Source organism: Sarcophilus harrisii, chromosome 5, assembly GCF_902635505.1.
Source record: "Sarcophilus harrisii chromosome 5, mSarHar1.11, whole genome shotgun sequence".
NCBI classification, from domain to species: domain Eukaryota; kingdom Metazoa; phylum Chordata; class Mammalia; order Dasyuromorphia; family Dasyuridae; genus Sarcophilus; species Sarcophilus harrisii.
In genome coordinates, this window is record NC_045430.1 from 95,731,921 (window position 1) to 95,750,009 (window position 18,089).

At 43.5% G+C, this 18,089-nt stretch overlaps 1 protein-coding gene across 3 annotated transcripts in view; it reads left to right on the plus strand.

Moving 5' to 3' along the window:
• The window catches only part of HDAC7 (histone deacetylase 7), an 85,509-nt gene that overhangs the window by 65,020 nt on the left and 2,400 nt on the right, over positions 1-18,089 (plus strand). For all 3 annotated transcript variants that reach the window (XM_031938048.1, XM_031938047.1, XM_031938049.1), the window contains exons 6-24: positions 1,225-1,340; positions 1,538-1,663; positions 1,957-2,048; positions 2,245-2,355; positions 2,565-2,745; positions 3,064-3,257; positions 3,546-3,704; positions 4,907-5,129; positions 7,991-8,124; positions 8,264-8,384; positions 8,745-8,794; positions 10,320-10,427; positions 11,800-11,855; positions 12,093-12,180; positions 13,513-13,632; positions 16,089-16,186; positions 16,953-17,071; positions 17,609-17,742; positions 17,932-18,016. In XM_031938048.1, the coding sequence (XP_031793908.1) occupies positions 1,225-1,340; positions 1,538-1,663; positions 1,957-2,048; positions 2,245-2,355; positions 2,565-2,745; positions 3,064-3,257; positions 3,546-3,704; positions 4,907-5,129; positions 7,991-8,124; positions 8,264-8,384; positions 8,745-8,794; positions 10,320-10,427; positions 11,800-11,855; positions 12,093-12,180; positions 13,513-13,632; positions 16,089-16,186; positions 16,953-17,071; positions 17,609-17,742; positions 17,932-18,016 (2,315 nt within the window). The remainder of the gene's footprint in view (positions 1-1,224; positions 1,341-1,537; positions 1,664-1,956; positions 2,049-2,244; positions 2,356-2,564; positions 2,746-3,063; positions 3,258-3,545; positions 3,705-4,906; positions 5,130-7,990; positions 8,125-8,263; positions 8,385-8,744; positions 8,795-10,319; positions 10,428-11,799; positions 11,856-12,092; positions 12,181-13,512; positions 13,633-16,088; positions 16,187-16,952; positions 17,072-17,608; positions 17,743-17,931; positions 18,017-18,089) is intronic.

An 18,089-nucleotide genomic window follows, 5' to 3' on the forward strand; every position in this document is an offset into this window, starting at 1 on the left:
GAAACTAGAAGCTTAAGAGAGGAGGAAGGGCATTTCAAACAAGGGTGACAGCATATACAAAGGCATGGAGGTATAACATTATATGTAAGGACAAGGACTGTTTGGCTGAACCACACAGTACAGAATATGTATAAAAATCCTGAAGTAGGTTGGAGCCAGGTTGTGAAGGGTTTTAAATGTCAAACCAAAAAGATTGTATTTGATCCTAGAGATATTAATGGGAGTCACTGGAATTTATTGAACAAAGAATATCTTTGCTCTAAAAGACTAAGAGAGTATAATTTAGAGAAAGGAAAGACTGAAGCAAAGGTCATTTATGATTATAGTACTGGCCTTGGGAGCCTCTAAGTGGTCAGTGTGAGGGTAACTAAGTTCCTACTTGTCCAGGGAAGCAGTGGGGTAGAATGAAAAGGATGCTGACAGAATCTGAGGACCAAGTTTGAATCCTGGTTCTTCTACTTCCTCTGTGAGCTTGGACAAGTCAGCTCCAGATTTCGGTTTCTTTGCTTATGAAAACTGAGGGGATTTGCTGAAACAGAAGAAAGCCCATTAGCTTGATAGTTAGAGAGCCTGTGTTCAAATCCTGACTTGGCCACTGATGTAACCTTAAACAGCTTTTTTCCACTGGGTCTCAGTTTCCTCATGTGTCAAATGATTAGTTGGTTTAAATGATATCTGGGTTCTTTTCTAGTCCTAAATACTATGGTTCTATGAAATGGCACAAAAAGTTACTAAAATTCACTGATGTCCTTCTAGGATAATAAGAGCTAATATTTATATAGTGGGCCAGACACTGTGCTAAGCACTATACAACTATTATTCTATTTGACCATCACAACAACTGGGAGATAGGTCTTATTAGTTATCCTCATTTTATGGATGTAGAAACTAAGTGACTCAACCAGATGTGAATTCAGGTTTTCCTAACGCACAGCCCAGCTCTAGTTAGCTGCCTCAAAAACTGTCTTCTGGCACTTTGTTGTCCTTTGTGCCCCTCCCCACTGTCTAACTCCAGACCCTTGACTTTGCACATTGCTCTCTCACCTATCTGAGAGACCCCCCAGTGTAATCTGTTCTGCATCTCACAATGTATGGTGCCAGAGTTGTAGGAAGCACTGATAATGGAGGTAGCCTTGGTACCTAGATACATGTAATTACATGAAAGGCTGCTCCAGACATTAGGGTCCCAGCTCTTGTGGAACAGTTTGAACATCTTCTCCACAGAACCCTGGGGTCTCTAGAAACAGAAGGAACATCCTCCACCATGCTGAACAGTTTCCTGCCCATGGTCCCCAGCCTGCTCAGTGACTCTCCAGAACACTTTCCCCTTCGTAAGACAGGTGAGTTGGGGAGAGAAGGGGAGGGGAAGGGGAGAAGGGAAAGAGGTGGAGGGGACTGTGAGAGAAAATATGGGAGAAATAACTCATGTCAGGGGATATAAGGACAGATCTGAGAGGGAAGGAAACATGAGGGGAGGGACACCCCTTGGAGGGTCAGTGGCGGGGAGGCAGGGAGGTGACTCTAGTACTCTCTACAGTCTCAGAGCCCAACCTGAAGCTACGTTACAAGCCCAAGAAGTCTTTGGAGTTGAGGAAGAATCCACTGCTCCGCAAAGAGAGTGCTCCTCCCAGCCTTCGTCGACGTCCAACCGAGCCCCTTGGGGGTGAGGGGGATTTAGGGAAGAGAGGGGGACTTTTCCAAACAGGCCAGGCACCAGGTCAAAGTTCCATGTGGGTAGCAGTGGGAGGTGATTCCTGACTTCAGAGAAAGGGCAGTTTGATTAAGCAAATGAATTCCATTTGCTGGACTGACTTTGGGGTTGGGGCTCCACAGAGAATGGTGAATGAAAAGTCTGTTCTTGGAGAGGAAGAATGAGGGAAGAGAATGTTGAGGGGTTAGCAGAACTAGATCTTGTTCCTCATCTTTGGACATCTTTCCTTTTTCCCAATATTCCAGATTCATCCCCTAGCAGTAGCAGCACTCCTGTTTCAGGTTGCAGCTCCCCCAATGACAGTGAACATGGTCCTATAGCTGCTGTGGGCTCAGAGGTAAATACCCCATCCTTATCAAATACTACTTGCCAAGCAATGCTCATGGGACCTAGGGAGGGCCACTGGAATACTTTCAAGCTTTTGGAACTCAACTTGGCACCCTTGGGAATTTAGGATACAGATCCTAGAGAGAATGGTTTCATTTGGGGAAAAATCTGAGAGATACGACTTCTCCTCCTGCTTCCTATGGTAGGAACTTTTAGCCCAACGACTTCGACTCCAGGAAAGTTCGCTTGCCCCATTTGCCTTGTCAACGGTATCTACACTTCCCGAAATCACCCTGGGCCTGCCTGCCACCACTAGGGTAAGTGGCCAGGGTACTTCCTCTCTACTCCAAGCCCCCACGCCTCTTTCTAACTCTTACTTGGCATTTGTTTCTTCCTTCTTTCTTCATCTAAGTCTTTCCCTCACTCACTCTCTGCCCGATCCAATCTAACTCTTCTTTATTCTTACCCTATAACTCAGTTCTCCCTTAGCTAGCCTCCTCCAGTTCACCCTCTGCTTCTTTCCCAGGCTGATGGTGACCGAAGGATTCATCCTGCTTTGGGGTCCCGGGGACCTGTTCTGGGGAGTCCGCATGGTCCCCTCTTCCTCCCCCCAGGCTTAGAATCTGAGGCAGGGGGTACTTTGGCATCCCACCTACAACCCATCCTCATCCTGGAGCCCTCAATATCTCATCCCCCACTGCTGACTGGTGAGGTCTCATCTTACTCCTAAGAAAGGTATTAGGGAGGAAGAGAATAGATTATAGGAGAACTGGTCCCGAATGTATATATAACAAATAGATAGCCAGAAGTGATTGGTACTTTCCCAGAAAGACTGTCCTATAACTTAACTGCCAACAGCCCTCCAAACCTCCTTGCTAAACCCCGCCCCTCTGTGCCCACATTTCCACCACCCCCCTTCCTCCAGTGACCATGTCCTCCTCCTCCCTCCCTACCCAACTGCTCTTAGCTTCTGAGATGTTCTTCATGCTTGCCTTCCTTCTTCACCTAATTCTCATTCTCTGTAGTGCCTGGGATTGGGCCACTACCCTTCCATTTTGCCCAATCACTACTCTCCAGTGAACGGCTTTCAGGGTCAGGCCCTCACACACCACTGAGCCGGACACGCTCAGAGCCCCTGCCCCCAAGCACCACTGCTCCGCAGCCACCAAGCTCCCTGCAGCCCCGCCTGGATTGGCTAAAACAGCACTCACAGAGCAAGGTGAGGTGGGAAGTGCGGTGGGGAGGGGAGAAGTGGGATTCAGGGAGCATATTGATAAGGTGCTAAGCTAGGTTACTTACTATGAGTTGATGTAAAAGAGGAGGGAGAAGTTTAGAGAGAAAGGAGTTAAGACCAGGGTGGGCTGGCAGCAATTACTCTCAACTAGATAAGGTACATGGATTCCTAGGAGTCAGTGGCAGGGTAAACAGATCAGGTTTGCCCGTGCCACCTTACTTCCTACCCCTTGCTTCACTGCACTTAACAGCCCTTGGCATCTTTCCTCTTCAGAGGCCAACAAAACCAAGTGAGAAGCCTCGACTTCGACAAATACCTTCAGCAGAGGACCTAGAGACAAATGAGGCACTCATCCAAGGCCCAGAACACAGAGATCTTGGCCATGGGAAACCTGAAGTTGGTAGTGCTGCCTCCTCCCAGCAGCACCAGCAGGTAGACAGCCTCCACAGCCAGAGACTCCCATTTCTACAGAGTTCTCTGGGCACGGGTTGGGGGCTTTAGGAGCACAGCAAGGACAGGAAGGAGATGGTACCATCAGAGCAGGAAGCAACTCCAGGGCACGAGTATCTTTCTTTCCTGCTTCACCACAATAACTGCTTCACAGTGGCATGAGCTCAACTGAATTCAAGTCACATACATACAACAAAAATGCCTTCTTATATTTTAACAGCTCGTCACCACAAGAGGACAAGCAGTCTGAGTTTTGTCTCCAGAGGGATGTACTCTAAAGTCCATTCACATTCTCCCATCCAGTCTCTCTTGTGACCAGTAGCACACATTTTAGGGCAATTGGCAGGAGCTTAGGGTTTGAATCTGTGGCTATGGAAACCAGGGTTAATTTTTCCATGTGAACAGTGATCTTGGCCTCATTGATTCAGTATTCTAACTAGTTAGTTCTGTGTTCTAAACTAACTAGCCAAAGATTAAATATACATTCACCCTTAAGTGAGGAACACTGGGAAATCTTCATACCTTTCCCAGAAGAAAAAGCTATGATCTGAGCAGGGTTACAATTTGAGAACACTGGAAAACCCAGTTTGGGTCCTGATTCTGGAGTATGAAGATTTGGGTCTTTGACTGATTTAATTAAGCCAGGCCTTTTTGAAGTTAGGGAAACTCCAAGGGCATTAGTGGCAATGAGCAGTAGAATCCACAGGTAAGGCTTTCTGGGGAAATTACATTAAGTCCATATAGTAGAAAGACTTCTGACTTTAGAGTTGGAAGATTTGGGTTCAAATACTATCTCGGAAATCATTGAATCTTCCTGGACCTCATTATCCTCACCTATAGAATAAGAAGCTTGGATTCCATAGCCTCCAAATTCCCTTCCAGCTTCAAGATCCATCATCTTATTATCCTATGAAGTCTGGAACACAGGTGTCAAACTTGAGAGCTGGCAGAGGCAGCAGGCAAAATTCCTAAGTGCACCCTGATCCAACCAGATTAAAATGTAATTGGGAAGATACAAATACAACACAATATAGATAATGCTCATTTGAGGTTTTCTAGTCAATATTCAGCCAGCAGAGATTTGTTTCTATTTGAGTTTAAAACTACTGTGTAGGGGCAAGAGCAGATAAGTAGTGTTTAGGGCTGGAGAAATAAAATTACTAAGAAGCTGTCTTCTCTTCCAGATACTCCTGTGGGAACAGCAGCAACGGTTGTTGGGTCGGCTTGCCAGGGGAAGTTTGGGGGACTCAGTGCTGTTGCCCTCTACCCAGAGTGGACATCGGCCCCTGTCCAGGGCTCAGTCCTCCCCAGCTGCTCCCATCTCCCTGCCAACTTCAGAACCACCTAACCAGACCTTAGTACTATCTTGCCCTGAAACTCCTGCCAGGACCCTACCCTATACAACTGGTAAGACTGAGACTTGTGTGTGTGTGTGTGTGTGTGTGTGTGTGTGTGTGTAGGTTAAGATGTATCATAGATCCCTTTGGCACTCTTGTAAAACCTACAATTCCCTTCTCAGAACAATGTTTTTGAATGCATAAGACAAAATACATAGGGTTGCAAGGGAAAACAATCATAGTTTGAAATAGTTATCAAAATATTTAAGAAACAATATACCTCAAGTTAAGAACCTCTGCTCTTTATCCATTCTTGTACATAAATTCTTTTTGGGGGGAGGGGCCTGGGGCAATTGGGGTTAAGTGACTTGCCTAGGGTCACACAACTAGAACATGTTTAGTGTCTGAGGTCAGATTTGAACTCAAGTCCTCCTGACAGGGTTGGTGCTCTATCCACTGCACCATCTAACTGCCCCTGAACATGAATTCTGAAGGCCTGCTTCTCTAGTGTGTAATGCCCAGGAAAGATGTATTTGTCCAGCTATGACATTCTGTGTTTAGTGTCCTGTATTTAGGAATCCTGCCCTTCCTATCAATCTTCTTCTCTGGAGTTCTATGAGATACCTGAGAACGCAAGTTTTCTATTTCCCTATCCATTCCACATCCTCTGAAGTATCCTCATATATTTAATTTCAACAACAAAAGTATCTTTTAAGAACCTATTATGTCCATACTCCATGGCACTAGAAAAGCAAAGAAGAAACTTATAATCTATCAGAAGGAAAGAGGATGCTTTATGTACAGAAATCAGTAAAACAGTAGCTATAATATATGATGGATAGAGTAAAAGATAGACCCAATATGTTTTTGAACAACATTTTGCAGATGTAGAGAACCTTTCTATAGTCTGGTAGGGAAGAATAGAGTCAGTGGTGGCTTGAAAAAGAAAGCCGAACTCTAGAAGAACAGGATTTCAGTAGGCAGAGCTGAGAAGGAAGTCTGTATCTGTTCCCCTTCCTTCCCTGACAAGGGTCCCCAGTAAGCCAAAAGAAAAGCCTGGGCAGAAGGCCGGTCTTTTCTCCTAGACCTGTTCCGGTACCTATTTGCCTCTATCTGGAGACACAGTCTCAGATCTCTCTAGAGATTTGTCTGGGCCAAGCTACAGGGGATGTGGTTGGGAAAACAAGATAGTCAGTTCAATTTAACAGATGTTTATTAAATGTCTATTAAGTATACAAGATGCTAATGAAGCCAAGAGAACTGTTCCTGTGGAGTTTACATGTCCCTAAGGCCATATAGTGCAAATACAAAATATTTTTGTTCAGTTGTTTCCTACATTTCATAATTCCATTTGGGATTTTCTTAGCAACAGTACCAGAGTGGTTTGCCATTTTCTTCTCCAGCCTATTTTACAGAAGAGGAAACAGGCAAACAAAGTTACATGATTTGCCCAGAATCACAAAACTAGTGAGTGTCTAAGGCCAGATTTAAACTCAAGGAGAGGAGTCCTCCTGTCTGTAGATGTAGCACCACTAACTGCCTTATAAATACAAAATAGAAACTGGAAAATTCAAAGTGAAGTCAAAGCACAGAGAGCATTCAATACTGGGGAAGGAGGTCCCCTCTGAAAAGGTCCCATGTAGTAAACGTCTGAGCTATGCTTTGAAAGAAAGAATTCTAAGAGGCAGAAGGTACAAGAGGGTATCCTGAGCAAAGAGGACAGACAACCTGAGCTTTAACAATAGTGATGAGAGGGAGATAGAGAACAAAGAATAGGCCAAGTAGCTAAGTGTTGAGCCTGAGCTATCCCACTAGACTTAAAAGGGGCCTTCATTCCATCCTCCAGCTTCTGAATCATTTAAAACTATCCAAGAATGGCCATAATCTCTCTTGGCTTCCTTTGTGTGTTGGTTCCTGCTGTCCTTGTCTCTCTTTTTCATTTTCCCCTTCTTTTATTTTTTATCCCATTTACTTCAATCCTCTCTTCTCCCTCCCTATCTTCTGCTCTCCCTTGCCTCTTTCTCAGAAATGGTGATCAGGAAAATAATGGGGAACTATTTGAGTGCTTTATTGCCCCACCTCAAACCTTGGTGCAGTGGCAGTGATATAAAGGATAAAAGAAGACAGACAGACAGACAGACAGATAGATTTCCTATTTGCTTTTGCACTCGGGAATATCATTCAGTCATGCCTAACTCTTTGTGTCCCTGAGGATAATTGCACATCATACTGTCCATGGAGTTTTTTTGGCAAAGATACTGGAATAGTTTCCCATTTCTTTCACCAGAGAAGTGATAAATAGAAAATGTTTAGGGCCAGAATCAGCTCTTCCTGAATCTCCAGACCTGGCACTCTATCTACTCAGCTCTCACCAAACCAACATTTAGGCTTTCCAGATTCTAATCTCTAAACCTCTTTAGGATTAAGACATTCAGTGTTAGGATTATTTTATGAGACTATCATTTAATTTGCCTTGTGGCATGGCCACACAGACATATGCTAATTTGCATGTCTATAATTGTGTTTGAGTGTGATTTCTATGTGCATGCATGCTTGAACTGAGGTACATTGCTTTGTGTCATGGTGGTTGTAGGCATGTATAAGGAGGTTGTTGGGATGAGTACTCAACTTTGGGAGGAGGTGTTGGGCTACAGTCATGGGGGTTTGAATCTGTGAAACTACCTGGGAGGCTAGCAGAATACCAATGGTTGCAGCTGTGTATAGTTGTAAGGAGATATATCAGGATAAACACTGTCCTAATTGAGAATGTTTGTAGAGAAGTACATTAGGTACTATAAAAGGAAGCTAAGCTTTGACCAAGCAGTTGGTTGTATTAGGCTGTATTGGTATCTGAGAGTACTGAACATAGCTATAGTTCTGTGGGGAGATGTCCCCACACAAAAAATATCTTATTGCCTGGCACCCTGGCAGGGTTGGTCTATGATTCAGTGATGCTCAAACACCAGTGCTCCTGTGGGGACAACAGCAATCATCCTGAGCATGCAGGCCGAATCCAAAGTATCTGGTCACGGCTACAGGAACGGGGGCTACGGAGCCAGTGTGAGGTGAGGGATGGGGATGGGGGGTGGGAGGAAAAGGGAATGGGGATAGAGGAGTATGGAGGATGAGGAACAAGCAGAAGAGGGTAGACCTGCAGCAGAAGTCAGGAGCTCAGCTGGGCTGTAACAACTTCTGTCTGCCCAGTGTCTCCGAGGCAGGAAGGCCTCATTGGAGGAGCTACAGTCAGTCCATGATGAGAGACACGTGCTGCTTTATGGCACCAACCCACTCAGCCGACTCAAACTAGACAATGGAAAGCTTGCGGGTAGGAAACTATGTCTAGCCTATCTTATCCTATAGCTTCTGCAAGCCTTTTCATTATTCCCAGCTCTAGCCTTTCCCCCATTTTGTTCCCTCTATACTGCCTCCTGCCCCAAACCTATCCTTCACATCCTCACAAATGTTCACCTGAGCTTTCCACTGCCCTTCTTCAACTTTTTACCTAGCTTTGATGTCCTAGACTTCGCTCCTTGTCTATGCACTTACCCCAATCATTTTTTTTTTGGTCCTCTTTTCCTTTTGCTTCTCCATTTTTCACCTTTGCCCCATTCCTTCTATCCCTTTGCTATTGGGTAGAGAAGACTCATATGCCATAAAATTCTCTGTGTACCCACTCTCCCTGCAGGGATCCTGGCACAGAGGATGTTTGTGATGCTGCCTTGTGGTGGCGTTGGGGTAAGTGCTCCCTTGTAGCCCACTGAGTGAGCATTATACCTGTTGGCAACATTCCTGTTCTGCCAGCTTCTTTTCCCTTTCTGTATTCCCTAGTGCTTAAGTTCCCTACCTAGTTTGTATGCCAGAAAGACTTTCTAGGGCAACTCTCACCAGTCCTCAGCCCCTTCTCCTTCCCTGCCATTGGCTAGAAGACCTGTTAGATCATAAGGCCAGGGAGAATAACAATTTGTCTTTGATTCTTTTGGACCCTTCATACCACTGAACACACTGTTTAGTAAATAATAAACATGTAAATCATTGTTGACTGAATAAATCATGGGCCTGAGGAGCAGAACCAAGATCTGAATTTGTGACATCAGGGCTTCCCTTGTGCAAGAGCTCTAGATTCCACTCATCCCTATCCTGAAATTGGTGATCAGACCTAATTAATCAGGCTACTTACGAATATAAAACAAGTCCGGCTTTGCAGGCATAGGTTAGTGGCCCCACATCCCAGAGAGCAGAGCATCACTGTATCCATGGGATCCTTCCTTGCTCCCCCATAATGGATCTTTTCCATGCTGGATGTTCATATCTCATGCTGTGGCCCACCAGTTAGCTCCCCTCCAGTTAGTGGGAGTGTTGAATGCCCTAGTAGCCTTGGCTATAACTTGGAGTATGAAATTATAAAATTCAGAGCCAGTATTTGGGCACAGGAAGGAGAACAGAAGGCTGCAAATGGTGGTAAGACCACTTGGGAGCAGCTACTACCATGTTTAAAACTTCCTATTTCCTGCCACTTTCTGGTTTTTCCAACTGTTGTTACTTCTGTTTTCTCTTCCCTTTCCCCTTTACCTCTGTCTCTCTGTCTCTCTCTCTCTCTTTCTCTCTCTCTCTCTCTCTTTCTCTCTCTCCAGCTCCAGCTTCTTATGACTCTTTCTGCCTTCCTTGTCTCTCTTGATCCACCTCGTCCCACCTCCCTTCCATTCCCTCCTGGCCCCTCCCTAGCCTTTGAGGGGAGCGGAACCATGGCCCAGGGGCTCGGTTGAGGGAGGCCTCCCAGCCCAGGCTAGGGCCCTGAGTGGAAGACAGTGGTGCAGACGGCCCCTCCAGCTTGGACCATCCCAAAGGGCCTGAGCAGGGTCAGCTGAGGTTTAAACCCCCAGCTTGACTAAAACCCTGAGCTCCACCCAGGTAATGCCATGTCCCTTTACCTGAATGGGGAGGCAGGGATAATATCAGTGGCAGGATGTGCCAGCCAATCTGGAACTAGTTCCAGTGACTTAAAAATGGGAAAGAAAAAGCACATGGGATTTGAGAGCCTCAACAGGCCTGACCCAATCTGGACAGTACACGGCACTGACCTTCTTCAGCCTTGAGGGGCAGAACTGTCTACCCAGATCTTTGACCTTTGGCATTTTTGCCATGGAGTGGGCACTTCCCATCCTACTGCCTACTTTGATCCCTGTCCTATGGGGGGGCCCTTAAACCATTTCACTATTTGTAGAATCCTAGATGATATTGGCTGTGACTCTGGCCCCTACAGGTGGACACAGATACAATCTGGAATGAATTGCACTCCTCCAATGCAGCCCGTTGGGCTGCTGGAAGCGTAACTGACCTTGCCTTCAAGGTGGCTGCCCGGGAACTAAAGGTAAGAGGTAAAAGTAGAAGAGGGTTAGAGAAGGTGGAAAACAGGATTACGATGTTTTAGAAATTCAGATCCAGCAGTTATCCTATAATCTATCACAGGGTTTGGATTGGGGTAGGGACTGGGGGCAGGCAGGTCCAATATTGGGTTTCAAACCTAAGATACCTATTATTTAGTAGGTAGAGGAACTCAGAACTGTAGACTGGTAAGTTCAGTTACTTCTAAGAGGAATCCTTATCTCAACCATCCAAAATATAACTGTTAACTAGCTAAGTAAACAGCTTAGCCCTCTCTGGGCAGGTTTCAATCTTGGCCTCAGTTCCTATCTTTAAAAATGAGGATTGGATGAGGTCATCTCTCTAAGATCTTATCCAGCTCTAAGATGTTAGAAATTATTTAAGTGCCCTTTTCTGTATGTGACCCTTTGCTGGACACCAGAACTCAAAGAAGCTTTTGGATTCATGTATATTTATAAGTGATATTATAAACTTGCCACCCTACAGCATAGGTAGAGATTGATTTCTTTCTAACCTTCATAATTATATTCTCTTTCTTAAAACCTGCAATCCCTAATAAAAGAAGGTTATATATGTAATCTTTTAACAACATTAACCTTAATTTCCCTATACACAATTTGGAAAATGTACCTGTTTATTACTGTGTATCAAAGACTTTGTGCCTTTATCATTATGTAAAATATGTGACATTACTATATATATGCACATGCACATAACATACATTTGTGGCACATAGAATGAAATATAGGAGTATTAAAATATGTAAATTAAAGTCATCAGTGTCCTTTGTTATACTCATCCCTCCTCTCCCTAACTCCCCTTCTCAATACCCCAACACACATACCTAGTATGTTTCTGTACTTGAGGAGGCTGCCTATCTGGCTTAATCCTAGTTCTGGTTCTCCAAAAAACCATTATCTCTAAGCACTTAGAATCTAAAACAGATTGACCCAAAAAATAATTAAAATGACAAAGTAAAAACAGCCAACCAAGGTAGACTGGAAGCTCCTTAAAGGTAGAGCTTGTCTTGGTTTTATTTTTTTTCCCATGCCTTCTATATAGTACTTAGCACATAGTAATTATTTAATAAATGCTTATTGGTTGATAGATGAAGTATTAATATCTAGGCCAAGTCAGGGTAAGACAGTTTATAGTGGGCATATAAATATAAGTGAAGCACTGAGGAGAAAATTGGGACCAGGGAGGCCATGATCATTCCTGACCTAATCTGAACGGCCAAGAGAACAACCAGGAGCCTGGGCTTCAGGACCAGTTTTTAAAAGAGAAGGGTAGGATGGTATCAGGCTGTGAAAAAAGGTGTGAGACATAATGCTAACACTAATTTTTTTTGTCCCTAGAATGGTTTTGCAGTAGTGCGGCCCCCAGGACACCATGCAGACCATTCAACTGCCATGTAAGGCCTGGGTGTAGGAGGTCTGGGAGAGGGAAGGGTAAGAAAGTTCCCAGAGAAGCAATAAGCTGATCTCTACAATATACACACAAATAAATGCCCCTTGAGAGATTTACCAAATGGAAGGCTTGCAAGCCATCCTTTGTCCCCAGTTTCCCTCTCCCTGTCTTCCTTAGAAGAGACAAATGGATAGGGACCTAGGGAAAGATCAAACTGGTAAGAATACTTTCTTCTTCCTAGGGGTTTTTGCTTCTTCAACTCGGTGGCTATTGCAAGTCGGCAGCTACAGCAGCAGGGGAAGGTTAGCAAGATACTCATAGTAGACTGGGTAAGTGTGTTGCTATCCTCTGGACACAGTTCCTAAACCTGGGGAGGCTCCAAAGCTGGGTTGACTGCAGCTGCCCTAAATTTGTTTTACTGGCTGCAGACTAAGAGAATGAGATATTAGTGCTAAAGAATGAAATTATTGTTCCTCTAAAGTCTATTTCATGTGTCTTTTATACTTTTCTCCTCAGAGCTTAAACTTTCTCTTTTCTAGGATTTCATTATAGCTTCACTCTAGCACTGGAAAAGAATTAAAAAAAAAAAAAAAAAGTAAAGGAGATAGATATAAACAGTCAAATTGATGCCCAAGAAGGAAATATTGACTTACTCAAGATTGATCAATCATGGATGATAAAGCCCTATCTGACATTCTTAGCCCATCAAGTGGTTTTTTTTCTTTCTCCAGGTGTGATGTTAAGGTTAGACAGTTTTCTTCTTTCAAAGCACTTTTTTTCATAATTCCAGGAAGGATGTAGCATCAATACTCTTAGTCTCATTTTACAGATGGGGAAAGTGAGATTCAGAGAGGCTCAGAGAATTGTCAGTGTTCAGCAGAGCCAGGACTCGGTATTGGCTTTTTTGTCCGAAGTCCCCCCTGGAAAGTTGAGATGAATGGCACTGCTAAGCTCTACTTCTACACAAGAACTGACTGAGCTTAGGTCCAGTGGAAGAGGTTTAACAGCAGTCATCTGTAGGAAACTGACCAGTTCATCCTTTTGACCAGAGCAGACATTGACTGACCAAACCCTCGCCAGGGCTTCTGCTAGGAACCCACCCACAAATCAACACTGTTCTCTAGACCCAAACCCAGTGAGGCAGGTTCTCAAGGACACACCTAGACATTAGAGAGTGGGATTCCAGTGCTTCAGGTGAGGAGTTCCCTGGATGATACAACCTGGGAGCATCCTAACTATGACACCCAGTAATATTTCATATAACAATAACTTGCTTTGCTTAATCAGACACAAGTGATCAATCAAGTAATCAATCATGTTATCAGTGTAAAGGTTTCCCTGTTAATGGTTTTTATAGGCTAGGTATGTGTACAGTGTACAGATGTTTGGGGTTAGGAGTCAAAGTAGAAGAAAGCTTCTGCCAGTGATATCTACAATTGCCTTTTTTCCTGTCCTTGTACCTGGCCCTTGTGTTTTCTCCACATTGGTATATTGGGCAGCCCTTTATTTCATATGGCCTTCCATGAGGAGCATGTTCTAATGGTCATATAAATTTCTGGCCCAGTAACACAGTCCTCTCCCAGGCTCCAGGCTCTACTCAATTCTTTTATTTAGTTCTTAGACTATTCCTTCCTCATTAATGTTCATTTCATCAAAAACAGGATGTTCACCATGGCAATGGAACTCAGCAAACCTTCTATGAGGACCCCAGTGTGCTCTACATCTCTCTACATCGACATGATGATGGCAATTTCTTTCCAGGCAGTGGGGCTGTTGATGAGGTAACATTTAGAGCCCCTTTCCTCCTTCCATCTATTGACTTATCAATATTGACAAAAAGCAGTGGACACAGGCTGATTTATCAACCTATAGGCAGTCAGCTTTCTTGTCCTTAATCCTTTATAGTTCTTAGGATTTTAGCACTATCAGTAAGATGGAAGAATGAGGGTCACCTGGTTAGGAAAGAGAGAAAATAGAAAACTGACTCCTTTTCCAGGGATTATCATCTCTCTTAGAGTAGAGATTGGCAGGATAATTAATCCTGCCAGAGAGTTAGACTTGGTAAAGTCGTAGAGCCCTTTTGGCTGAGTCTTTCTTGGTAATAAGAAATTTCTACCTCTTGTGCCTTAGATTTTCTAAGACAGCAAGATAAGTCAATGGCCCTGTTTCTTTAAGCAGGGAGATTTGGGTAGGGGCAGCCCAGGCAGTGCAGAGAAACACTGAGAAAAGTTATGAAGTGAAAAAGAAATCAGAATGGGGTAGGCTCTCCATGCTTTACATGTTTATAATTGGTCTCAGTCAAAATTAAGTATAATCTCTTTTCCTCAACAATGTTGAATGTTCCATGAGTACAATAATTATCTTAAGTCTAATTCAAAAAATCTCTATTAAATGCCTTCTCTATGTTAGCTACTAGGAATACTAAAGCAGCTAGGTAGTGTAATGGTTAGAGTGCTAGACCTGGAATCAGGAAGACATGAGTTCAAATCCTCAGATACTTTTAAGCTGTATGGCTCTGTGCAAGTTACTTTACCTTGTTTGCCTCAGTTTCCTCACCTGTAAAATGAGCTGGAGAAGGAAATGGCAATCTACTCTAGTATCTTTGCCAAGAAAACTCCAAATGAAGTTATGAAGAGTCGAACACAATTGAATAAAGGGCTGCCAGTGACAAAAAGGAAACAATTAACAATTCCTGCCTTCAAACTATTATTCTAATTGAAAGATACAACATATACACAAATGAATACAAAATAATTTGAGATAGGAGAGAGTACAGTTGTGAGGCTTGATTAGAAGTTGTCATCTAAGCTAAACCATTGGATGTTAGTAACTGGAGGGACCTTAAGAGTTCAGTCTTTTAATTTCATATTTGAGGAAACTGTAACCCAAACATGTGATTTGTCCCAAATTACAGAGTAGTAGAATCAGGACCCAAATCCAAATCATTTGACATAAAATCCAGTGTTCCTGTCACCACATTTCATATCATCCCTTCAGGATTTCTTTAGATAACAAGCTGCTTAGTATAGAAAAGATATTCAGTTTATCTGACATTATTCAGAAGCAGGGATATTTCATAAAGTTAGGCATGCAGTAAGGCAATGTCAACAGAGGACAAAAGTACAAGCCATTTTCAACTACTGTTTACTCTTCTGGGTCTTTACCAATAGGTGACAAGTCAAAAAGCATTTATTAAGTGCTTATTATGCACCTAACACGATGCTAAACACTGGGGATACAAGAAAGGCTAAGGAGTTCACATACTAATGGCACAGACAATATACTGACAGCTGTGTGCAAACAAGATAGACAGGATACATTTGAGATAATAATCAAAGGGAAGACACTAAGGTAAAGGAAGACTAGGAAATATTTCTCACAAGGAAAACAAAAACAAAAACATTGACTTTAAGAGAACCAAAGAAGCCAGGAGGTGTAGATAAGAAAAGAGAGTTCCAGACATAGGAAGAGGTGTGTGTTTGGTGAAGAGGGGAGGGAAGGATGCAGCCAGTGAAAATATTGAAGAGGCAGGAGAAGAAGTGTCTTGTATGAAGAAGAAAAAGGACAGTGTCAATGGATTACAAAGTGCGTGGAGAATATATAAATAAGAATAATGGAAAGTAGGAAGGGATCAGATTATGAAGGGTTTTAAAAAGTCAAAACAGGATTTTATGTTAGATTTTGAAGATAATAGTGAAACAATGGAATTTATCAGAAGGTATACGTGGGAGTTAAAGGTGGGGAAGGAGTGACTGACTCAGACCTATGATCACTTTGGCAACTGAATGAAGGATAGACTGGAATGTGGAGAGACTTGAGGCAGGGAGACTGGCTATTAGACCAGTCCTGGCATGAGATAATGAGGGCCTGCAATAAGATAATGGCAGTTTCAGAAGAGAAAAGAACATATTAACAAGAAATGTTAATAAGTAGAAATGACAGAAATTGGCAATCAATTGGATTTGAAGAGAGAGGGTGAAGAGTTAAAGATGGCCCCGAGGTTGACGTTTCCCTTCTTGATGTGGTAGACAAGAGCATTGATTCTTTGCTTAAAGAGTCTATAATTCAACATGAATCGCTCAGCAGGTGCTTAAGACTGAGAACCAGGGGACTTGAATTCTAGTCCCAACTCTGCCATTAATTAACCTTAGTTTTCTTCTCTATAAAATAAGAGGATTAAACTAGATGGTCTCTCAAATTCTTCCCAACATTGATTTTTCTCTTTCCTGTGTTGAAGGTGGGAGCTGGCAATGGAGAAGGCTTCAACATTAATGTTGCTTGGGCTGGAGGTCTCGACCCACCCATGGGAGACCCTGAATACCTGGCAGCCTTCAGGTCTGTATTCAATGACTGGATTGCTGAGGGAGTTTGGGAGATAAATTAAGATAGGTTGAAATAGTCCTCTCTGTCTTGCCTCTTCCTCCAACAGCTCCAGGTTAGACAACCAATCAGCCATCTACTGAGCAATCACTGTAGAAAGACAGTTGAGTGGCCCTGTGCTAGACAAAGGAAGACCCAAATTCAAATCCTAGTTCAGACACATAGCAGCTGTGTGAGCCTGAGCAAGCCAGTTAAGCTCTCTGTCTCAGTTTCCTTATATGGAAATTAAGAGTTATCTATTCGAGGTGGGTAGGGATAGTTAGAAAAGGCTTTGTGAAGAAAATGAGCTTTGTGGAGCAATTTTAAAGTCCCTTGATTATGGAAGTATGGGATATTTAAGACTGAAGAATTCATCACATTGTAAAAAGCCCCAGGAATGCCTAAATTTAAAAAAAAAAAAAAATCTATTTAAGAAAAGGACAGACCAAGCTTAACAAAGGGAGAAGGAGATATTTGGTTGACCTGACAGTGGAAGAGTAGGAGGGAAAACAGATTCTCAAAGACTGTACTTTTCTCTCATTTGGGAGAATCTAGTATTTGTGTAAGGTATGGCCTTTTTCATCCTAAGTCTGGGGATAATGGGAGCCAGTTTTGATTTTCTCAGGTTCCATGATCTGGGTCACTAAGGCTGAATTTTACCAGGTTCTGAGGCTCCAGATAATGTTCCCTTTTGCTCCCAAAGATCACTCTTCCCCAAATGAGAATATATGTGTCCCCACAGAACAGTTGTGATGCCCATCGCCCAAGAATTCTCTCCTGACCTGGTCATGGTGTCGGCTGGGTTTGATGCTGCAGATGGCCACCCCCCACCTCTGGGAGGATACCATGTCTCTGCCAAGTGTAAGAAGATTCCCAAGGGGTGACTGACTTCTAGATTGGGAAAAAAAGATTATGTTCATCCTGAGACTGAAACATGAAAAGTGTGAAGTGGGAGAAGGGATATGATTTTGGTCAGCTTGTGTATATGAACATGATGAATTTGTCTCAGTCAAAATTAGGGGAAATTTTAGGGTCCTAATGACCTGTTAACCAAGACCTAGTCTTATCAATTCATATTGTCTGTTCATCTTGTTCAACTATGGGCACAAGGTACTGCCCAATTCCCTAGGAATGCAAGCCACAATCTAGCAGTTGAAATAAGTCAGCAATAAAGCCATCTCCCAAGGATGTTGTGTCCCAGATTGAACTGGCAGCCCTTCTAGTTAATGGATGAGAGTAGGAGGCAAACACAAGGTTGGGGGAGCCAGCATGGCCCTGGGAAATAGTCATAGGTAGAGAACAAAGAGGTCCCAAGGCAGTGGAGAAAAGAATCAAATAGGGAAGAGAGAAGCAGAAGAAGCCTCTGCTTCTGTGCCCCCTCATCCATTCCTATCCCAGGTTTTGGGTACATGACACAGCAACTGATGAGCTTGGCAGGAGGAGCAGTAGTTTTGGCCTTGGAGGGTGGCCATGATCTCACAGCCATTTGCGATGCCTCTGAAGCTTGTGTGACTGCCCTGCTAGGCAACAAGGTAAGATTTTTCTGTACATCCAACTGGGGCGGAGAAGATAGGTTCTTATGGCATAGAAGGGAAGACTAGAATCTGAAAGGGGACTGCATCTCCATGCCAGGTCAAGGCCAAGAACCCAGGAGACTCTCCGTATGGGTGAGGGTAAGATATCTGAGCCCTATAGGTGATCAGTATGTACATTTCCTGTAGGTGGATCCCCTCTCGGAAGAGAGCTGGAAACAGAAACCCAACTTAAATGCCATTAGATCCTTGGAAGCTGTGATCCGGGTGCACAGTGAGTAAAGAGATATCCTATGACCCCGGTAGCAAGTACTCCTATGCCAGCTAGCCAGAGCTTAGACCTTAAC